Source organism: Lactuca saligna, chromosome 9, assembly GCF_052625555.1.
Source record: "Lactuca saligna cultivar CGN05327 chromosome 9, ASM5262555v1, whole genome shotgun sequence".
Classification (NCBI taxonomy): domain Eukaryota; kingdom Viridiplantae; phylum Streptophyta; class Magnoliopsida; order Asterales; family Asteraceae; genus Lactuca; species Lactuca saligna.
In genome coordinates, this window is record NC_136425.1 from 1,704,305 (window position 1) to 1,714,116 (window position 9,812).

The 9,812-nt window shown below is 35.5% G+C and overlaps 1 protein-coding gene across 1 annotated transcript; it reads left to right on the forward strand.

Annotated features, from left to right (window-relative positions):
• The first annotated feature begins 7,684 nt into the window (after window positions 1-7,684).
• Window positions 7,685-9,812, forward strand: TBL6 (TRICHOME BIREFRINGENCE-LIKE 6). The gene is made up of 4 exons (XM_078975210.1): window positions 7,685-8,545; window positions 8,706-8,898; window positions 8,972-9,162; window positions 9,239-9,812. Exons 1-4 carry the CDS (start codon window positions 7,848-7,850, stop codon window positions 9,765-9,767), a joined length of 1,611 nt encoding a protein of 536 aa, XP_078831336.1. The 5' UTR covers window positions 7,685-7,847; the 3' UTR covers window positions 9,768-9,812.

A 9,812-nucleotide genomic window follows, 5' to 3' on the forward strand; every position in this document is an offset into this window, starting at 1 on the left:
GAACCAACGACACATCTCTCGGAATGCCCCGCGTTCTCGCAAGTACGCCCAACATACGAAACACCCTGCGTCCTCGCAGGTACGCCCAACGTATCGAGGGTCAGACTCCTACTATACATTGCAAGCGAAGCACTCCGAAAATGGTTGCTAATTTTCATCTTCTTTCACTCTAAAACACTTCTCTAGCCACTCTAAATCACCCCAAAGCCTAGGGAACCTCCCTAATACCTGAAGCAAGTCCCGAAGCCTCGAAGTCCCCGAAAAAAAATCGAGTCGAAACTCTGCCCACGTGAAGCCCGGTTTTTGAGAAAACATCCCGATTTTATTGGAAACAATCGTTTTAAGAGACGAAGTGCTGCCCGATTATCGTTAAATAAAATGAGTGGATAGTTACTTTCATTTTACACATATATATGAAGTATTTTATATAATTTACGTGCTATGTGTGTGCATACTATTTGTTTACTTAAGATCTATATTGGATGAAAGATTTAAACTTTGTTTTTCAGATCTAAACTATATATGTATTTTATATCTACAAATATGTTGGGTAGAACATGGATAGATGAAATAGCTGGTGTGTGAAGAAAGATGAGTTGGATGATGAAAAGAAAGGTGAGATGAGAGTGAGAGGTGAAAAATGAGAGAAGCTCTTACCTAAACGTTGGCCCCGTCATCTAGCAGAGTATGGATGACAACCATGGACTATTTTAGATGGTCCGTGGAACACTAGCAGGCTCGCAACCTGTAGGTGTGTGAATAATATGTTCATCGGATGTACTCTAAAAACCCATTGACATGTATTGTGAGTGGACTCTCGAAAATAATATTGTCAATAAATGAGAGCTATGGACTTAGCACATGTTGTATAAACCCTAGTAGCTATGGACTTAATGCCTGTTGTATAAACTCTGACGATGATGTGACTTCGTTCCTATTCCTTATGAGGAATCCTTAGGAATGAGTGATAGATGATTCTTAATAAATGAGAGCTATGGATTTAGCACATGCTGTATAAACCCTGACAACTATGGACTTAGTGCCTGTTATATAAACCCTAGCGACGATGTGACTTTGTGCCTATTCCTTAGGAGGAATCATTAGGAATGAGTGATAGATGATTTTTAGGGTAAATCCTTAAGAAATAAAGAAGATAATGGGGATGAGTAATTGGGTTAATTGTTTGATGATAAAACATAATATCTTTATTATTGTGGGTTGAAAACCCTATGTACTCACCAGGTTTCCCAACCCGACCCACTCAGTTTATTTGTATCACAAGTGTCGATATAAAGCCACACCACACCGAGAGATTTAAAGAGATATAGATCCCTAATATAAATGAATGTAAGTTCTGTTTATGCTTATGTTTCTGTATTGCCGATGACACCCTAAAGTTTTAATATCAAGAAAATTCATTTCTTCGGAAATGCTTTGATAATAAATTTATTATGTTTTTCTGGGGACAAATTCCGCAATATATTTCTTAAATATATACTTTGATTTTTAAATAAAGCATAAACAAATCGGTTTTTTTAGCCGTGAAAATGGGGATGTCACATAAAGTTTCCACCTTTATGACTTTGCATGGCTATAAAGTGCTTAATGTCTAAAACCCTAAGTTCTTAACCTAATAATACATCACAACTCTTGTATGGAAGAGATAAAAGAGAAAAGATGACATTTTTATGGTTCATAATAGTTCAATAATGGATCAAGTTTCCAAATTTATCCATTAGAATGGCCCCAACAAACAAGATCTAGTCTTTAAGTCTCAAAGTGACCCGAAAGTGCATCTTTGTCAGCTTAATCCATTAAGTACAAGTCTCCAACCTTCAGATCCGAATCAAAATGATGTTTAGATGGATAAAGTTTTCAACTTTATCCATAACAAGGCCACAAACTTTCAAGATCTAAACATTATGCACATAAAGTGAGCAAAAGCTCATAACACCTAAAGCTAGCTAGATCTAACAATTTCATCATCAAGATTCAAACTTTATACCTATAGAAGAAAGATTAAAGTGAATAAAGTGTGGATCTACAAGCTCCAATGCAACAAAAACTTCTTCAATGAGTTCCTTATTCACCAAGGTGTACCAAGAACACTACAAAGCACTTAAAACACATTCTTTTTGCTTACAAGGCTCAATCTAGGGTTAGGGTTACAAGAGAGGGTGTTGGAGATGTGGAGGATGAGAATGAAATGGGTTGGGGGGGGGGGGGGAGTTAATGAGCTTAAATAGGGTTCAAACCATGTAAATAGGGTATGGGTACTGATCACGTATGCCCAACATAATCAATTTACGCCTAGCGTGCTAGGGATGCCCTAGTACACCCATCGTACACATTGAGTACGCCCAACATACACGACTCAACCCAAAACCGCCCTAACTTCAAATGGTCATAACTTCTTTGTTCCAACTCCGTTTTCAACGATCTTTATATCCACAGAAAGGTATTGAAGAGATCTACAATGTTATCTAAATATCTTGGACTAAAAACTTCTAGAACAAAAATCCATATTTCATGCAAAAAACCGACCTATGACTTTTCTCGTTTTACCTTTTGACTCTAAAACACAATTCAAAGGTTTAGATCTCATAATCATCATTACCTCATTCCAAAAGGTCTAAACATCGCCTCCTTAAGGCCCAAAGCCTTTACACAATCGAATTCCGACCCACAACCCTGAATCACGGAATGATCCCGAACAGGGTGTTACATAGAGGGCTCGGTGATGCCACTAGATATGAAGGGATGGAAGATACCTTTGAGAATAAAAGGAACATAGACGGAGGTTGGTACTTGTGCAAGGATGTATGCCGAAACTTGTGCCTACAGGAGTGACAAAGTGTTGCTAATGCGATGGTGAAAGATGAGTTTCGATGTGCTCTGGAGATATGAATGGTGGATAAAAATATTATCATCATTGCCAGCCCTGCACATGCTGCCTTCCCGATTAGTGTCTCCGACCTTGCATATATATATATATATATATATATATATATATATATATATATATATATATATATATATATATATATATACTGTTGGTCCTATTGTTGCTGCAAATATCAAGATAAATGTTCCCACAAAATTTCTTCCCCCTATTGAAATAGTAAGACCTATACCACTTTTCCCCAAGTCGGTCCCGTGATTTTAGGTATTTGAGTTTGGGGGAAGAAAGAGGAAGATATATATATATATATATATATATATATATATATATATATAGAGAGAGAGAGAGAGAGAGAGAGAAAGAGAGAGAGAGAGGTGGTTTGTATTTTTTTATTTTTAATTTAAAAGATAGTTCAGTTAATAAAAAGAAAGTAAACAAATAAATTAAGAGGAAAAAATACTCAACAAAATTAAAGTTTTAGACAAGTGGTGCTATGGATGAACAATTTGTATCAAATCCCGATCCCGTACCGTAACCGGTACCAAATTTAAAAATATGGGACGGTATTCAGTATTCCAAAATCAGGAAATCCGGGTTTCGGTACCATCGGTATCGGTACTAGTACCGAAAATCGGTACCATTCCCGATAACGATACCGGCAACGTTATTTCATAATGGTATTCAGGATTGACTTTCGATCAAATTTGACATTCGAAAAATCGGGAACGGTACCCCGTCCTATGCTCATCCATAAATGGTGAAAGTCCAAAACTTTTTAGACGAGGATTACAATTTTTGGTTTTATCTTTTAGGGAATATGACTTACTAAGGTAATTAACTTTTCGGATTGTTCGCATATATGTAACTATCTTTTTTTTGTACACATCTAGGTAACAAACTTTTTGGAACTGTTCACATAAGACCATTATGACCTGCTATAGCAGGTTATATCTAGCTACAACAGGTCATAATGGTTATATGTGAACATTTTCAACAAATTCGTTACCTAGATATGTATAAAAAAAATAGTTACCTAAATATGAACAAAACCAAAAGTAAGAGTAAATTACACGAATGGTCCCTATGGTTTGGGGGAATTTGTGTGTTTGGTCGTTAACTTATTTTTTTAACTCGGATGGTCCCTAATGTTTATTTTTGTTGCGCACTTAGTCCTTGTCTTACCTAAAAAGACTATTGTGCCCTTATTAATTTATTTTTTTTAATTAGTTTTCTTATTTATGTATTTGTTTTTATATGTTTACTAAAATTAATAAACCCCACATTTGTATATCCTTGTCGTAAACCTGAAACCACATTTGAAAATTTTAATCTGAGTCGCACCAGTCACCATCTCATCTCTCATCATCTTCAACTTCTATTTTCTTTCCATCTTTACTGACATGGAAGTCTTCATCATCCTTTTTTTTGTCCTTCAACTATGGCGAATAAACACCATAACACATTGTCTCATCACTTTAGTGGCTTGTGGTGTTGGTTCACTGGAGTTGAAGGACCGAAAAAGAATGGATGGTGAAGACGTCGATATCATTAAAAATGGAAAATAAATAAAAGTTGAGGATGATGAGAGATAGTATGGTGAGGAGATACATATATGTGGGGCCTATTAGTTTTTTTAAACTTATAAAAAATACATAAATAAGAAAATTAATTAAAATAAATAAATTAATAAGGGCACAACAGTCTTTTTTGGTAAGACAGAGATCAAGTGCAACAAAAATAAACAATAGGGACCATCCGAATTAAAAAAATAAGTTAGGGATCAAATGCACAAATTCCCCCAAACCACAGTGACCATTCGTCTAATTTACTGTTACTTTTGGTTTTGTTCATATTTGTGTAACTATTTTTATTTTGTATACATCTAGGTAACGAACTTGTTGAAAGTGTTCACATGTAACCATTATGACCTACTGTAGCCAGATGTAACCTACTACAGCAGGTCATAATGGTAATTTGTGAACAGTTCCAAAAAGTTTGTTACCTAGATGTATACAAAAAAAAAATAGTTACCTAAATGTGAACATACCGAAAAGTTAATTACCTTAATTAGTCCTATTCCCTATCTTTTATGTGATGAATAGACAGAATATATTCGATTGATAGGGATAATGACTTGAAAGGGTAACGAACTTTCGACTTTTGTCACATTTAGTCACTAAACTTTTTTTCGTTATCTATTTGCCATTGAACTATTGAAACTGTTCACATTTTACCCTTATGACCGGCTGTTGCCGGTCATAAGGGTAAAATGTGAACAGTTTCAATAGTTCAATTGCAAATAGATAACGAAAAAAAGTTTAGTGACTAAATATGAACAAAATCGAAAGTTCGTTTCCCTCTAAAAAGTTCAATGACTAAATGTGAACAAACTTTCTCTTGTATTATGTTTTAGCAAATTATTTATTTTTGTTAAATTGTAGCAACATTTGTTGATGAAGAAATCTATGAAATTATAAAATAAAAAATATTAAAAATATTAAAAAAAAAAAAACTGAAAATATATGTAAAAAAAACAAAAAACTAAAACCGAAATAAAAAACCAATGGTTTGACATTTTCCAAAATAAAAAATCAAAATTTCCAATCTGATTTTGGTTTTACAAAAAAATAAATCATTCTCACTGATGTGAATTATGACCATTAGTTTGACATGCAGAATTTGTGACATCCAATGAATATGTAGTTACAACATCGTCTGAACTCGTAATTCATAGTAAGGGGTTAGAGTATCATCGCATGAATACGTAGTTACAACATCGCCTAAACTCGTAATTCATCACCTACAGGTTATGGGCCTTCTGGTGTTTCCACTGGGTTGTCTAGAATAGTCCATGGTCGTCATCTATACTCTGGTAGATGACTACATCGCCACATTTTCGGTTAAGGTTATGGTATCTCCTTTCATCCTACATCACATATTCATCATCATCTATTTACCTAATTATCATCACCTTTCTACCATCACTTATCTCTCATCATTTTATTTCATCACACACCAACTATTTCATCTACCCATGTTTCATCTGCAACATATTTGTAGATATAAAATAAATATACCGTTTAAATCTTTTAAAACATGTATAAAATCGTTCATCCAGCATAGACAACAAGTATTCAAATAATATGCACACATAGCACGTAATTTATATAAAATACTTCATATCTATGTGTAAGATGAAAATAACTATATATACCATAAAAATCCCATAAATGCTTCCTAACTTCGAACCCCAAGGTTTACTCTACTAAAGCTTCATATTCTCGGCTCTCTGGACCTAGAAGGGTCCAGATCTATCACACCAAAAAGCTCAAGATAGCTCTTCCTTTCACTCTACACACTCAAGCTCGCTAGGGTTCTCACTTATAGGAAAGGTAGTCGCAATTGAAGGCCATAAGTGCCTTTAAATATGGCTCGGGCCCAAAGATTTAGGGTTTCTGCCAACAACGCGGACTCGTCGAGTCGCCTCACCGACTCGTCGAGTCCATTCATTAATCCGAGTCATCAGTCGCAACCTTACTCGACGAGTTGAGGCGTAAACTCGTCGAGTCTCTCTTCTTAACTCAAAAGAAAAATACTTAAATTACGATATCTGGAAATCCGGATGTTACATTTTGTTTTTTTATTTCATAGATTTCTTCATCAATAAATGTTGCTACAATTAAACAAAAATAAATAATTTGCCAAAACATAATACAATAGGAAGTTTGTTCACATTTAGTCATTGAACTTTTTAGAGGGAAATGAACTTTCGATTTTGTTCACATTTAGTCACTAAACTTTTTTTCGTTATCTATTTGCCACTAAACTATTGAAACTGTTCACATTTTACCCTTATGACCGGTAACAGCCGGTCATAAGGGTAAAATATGAGCAGTTTCAATAGTTCAATGGCAAATAGATAACAAAAAAAAGTTTAGTGACTAAATATGACAAAAGTCGAAAGTTCGTTACCCTTTCAAATCATTATCCCTCGATTGATACATCTAAGATTATACACTTTTTGTTTACGGATTTTCAGTTACTTCTGATTTTTGGGACCCCTAGCTAATAAATTTGTTGGTGATATGATATATAGTTTAATTGAATATTAAAAAAAAATGAAAATTATTGGACAAATTATGGATAATTCAATTGAAGGTCAGGAGATTGGCATTTCGCGTGTGGGACCAGATTTAATGATGAAATAATTAAATGGATTTAAATTATTGGGCTAATTTCCGTACCCTGTTTCCAAATATTAAAGTGACAATCGGATCCAGATTTTAAACATGTCATGTAACTTTTTATAAGCGACGTTGCAATTTTGACAATAAACTATTTTCTTGTATTGTATGTTTATATAAACAGAATAGTCTGGACTAAAATTCAATTATGGCAGAGTAATAAGGATCTGTGATGGTGATGTCAAATATCATGAACTTACCAAATCCCTACCAAATGAATATAATGGATGGTTACAAATATTAGCATTAATTTAATTTCCAGCCTTTCTTTCTGAATTCTGAATGAGGCAGATTGTGATGATTGCTCATATAATACAAAGTCTCAAGGTCATCTTATTTTAGGTTGTGATCATGTGATTCCCATGGTAACTACACAAGTTCCAGGTAGGTGTATTTACTATTTACCAAAAAACAAAGAAAAAAACAAAGAAAACAAAAGAAACGATAAGGATTAAGGAAGGGATGACTTTGTGATCGACGAGAAGACGCATGTGCTTGCCACCAGCATACGCATAAGCATAAGCATAAACATAAACATAAACATTTCAAAATTATTATAATATGAGCAACATACGAACCACTCCGCCTTAATTTTCTGCTTCCCTTCACTGTCACTGTCGGTTCTCTTCTGTCATCTTCATACTCCATCTCCATGTGTACCTTTTTCTTGAACCTCTCATCCTCACCCTCACACTCCCAAAATGGCCATCGAGAAACAAAGAAGTTTCTCCTTCAAACGCACAAGATTCTTTGTACTTTCTTTAACTATCTCCTTCTCCATCATCTTTCTTACATTTTTCTCTATTTGGGTTTTCAAAAGTGATCCCTTTCTCATCAATCGAGAAACCCGTTTTCAGTTCAGTGAGATTCAACCCCCCTCTCAAGTCCACTCCCAACCCTTCGTTTCCAACTTTCCAATACGTTTAGTGGCAAATCTTAATCAAACCCATTTCGGTAAACCGTTGAATACATCAGAAAGTGCCAACATTTCCTTCAGCTTTCATGAATTTCAGAGAAAATCAAGTGAGAGTGAACGGCCAAATCTGGAACCACACAAGATTGATGCTGTAAATGCTACTAAACTTTCAGATTTTCATATCCATACTTCGATAGCTACGAATCACACGATTCCTCAAAATAAATCCGAGGATTTGGTCTCTGAAGGATTGTTTTTGAAGTCGATAAGTGAAGGAGTTCACACAAGTGATTTTCAGGAAGAAAAGGGTGAAACGGTGTGTGATGTTACAAAGGGGAAATGGGTTTATGATGAGACTTATCCTCTGTACTCTACTTTTACTTGCCCTTTTATAGATGAAGGTTTCAATTGTGAGGCCAATGGAAGATTGGACAAAGACTATATGAAATGGAGGTGGCAGCCTCAAGATTGCTACATTCCAAGGTAATTTTTTTTTTTTTTTTTTTTTAATGCTTAGTCTTGCAAGCACTTTTCACACAGAGAGTTATTCTCTGATTACCTTGATTCCAAAATATGCATAAAGCTGCAAACATTGGTTGGGTTCTGATTTTGAATGAATTATATATGTTGTATATTAATATAGGTTCAACGCAACAAACATGCTGGAACTGATCCGAGGAAAAAGGCTAGTGTTTGTGGGTGATTCCATCAATAGGAATCAATGGGAATCCATGCTATGTTTGCTAATGAGTGCTGTTAAAGATCCAAAGAAGGTCTATGAGACACATGGCAGGCGTATCACCAAGGAGAAAGGAAACTACTGTTTCAGATTTGTGGTAGGTAATCAAGATTTTTGTCAAATGTGATCTGGTATATATTCCCGTTTACTTAGTTCTCTTGTTGTGACAGGATTACAAGTGCACAGTTGAATATTATGTGTCCCATTTCTTGGTTCATGAGGGGAAGGCAAGAGTTGGAAGGAAACGGTTGCAGACCCTGCGGATCGATACGGTTGATAGGAGCTCATCCAGATGGAAAGGAGCTGACTTTCTCATATTCAACACCGCTCATTGGTGGAGCCATTACAAAACTAAATCAGGGTAATTAACGTTTTCTTTTCATCACATTTGTCTTGTCTCAACTCCTACTAAAATTAAAACTGTGACTGTGACACAGGGTGACTTACTATCAGGAAGGAGATAATGTTGTGCCTCATCTTGAGGTGTCAACAGCTTTCAGGAAATCCATGGTAACTTGGGGATCATGGCTTGATAAATACATCAATCCAAGAAAGACACAAGTTTTCTTTCGAACTTCTGCTCCTTCCCATTTCAGGGGAGGCAGTTGGAATGCTGGTGGTCATTGTAAGGAAGCTTCTCAGCCCCTCAACCACCAAACTGCAACCATCAATAATTATCCAGAAAAGAATGTGATTGTGGAAGAGGTGATACAGCAGATGAAAACCCCTGTCAGCTTCTTGAACATAACCCGTTTGTCAGATTACAGAACTGATGGTCACCCATCCATTTATGGAAGAAGAAAGGGGAGCAGTAGTGGTTTCAAAGGGGAAGATTGCAGCCATTGGTGTCTGCCTGGAGTTCCAGATATCTGGAATCACCTCTTGTATCTTCATCTGCAGTCCAATAAGCTTACAAACAGTAGTTATGTGCGCAGTGATTCAATTCAGATACCTTTTGTAACATAATTAAATGCTGCAATTTTTATATAGCCACCCAGTTTCCTCTTCCAA

Bases quoted from the DNA above. Each gene is read 5' to 3' on its own strand.
- TBL6 (XM_078975210.1), top strand. From the start codon at position 7,848: ATGGCCATCGAGAAACAAAGAAGTTTCTCCTTCAAACGCACAAGATTC. The intron at 8,899-8,971 runs GTAGGTAATCAA...TTGTTGTGACAG, and splicing joins ACTACTGTTTCAGATTTGTG to GATTACAAGTGCACAGTTGA. The intron at 9,163-9,238 runs GTAATTAACGTT...ACTGTGACACAG, and splicing joins CATTACAAAACTAAATCAGG to GGTGACTTACTATCAGGAAG.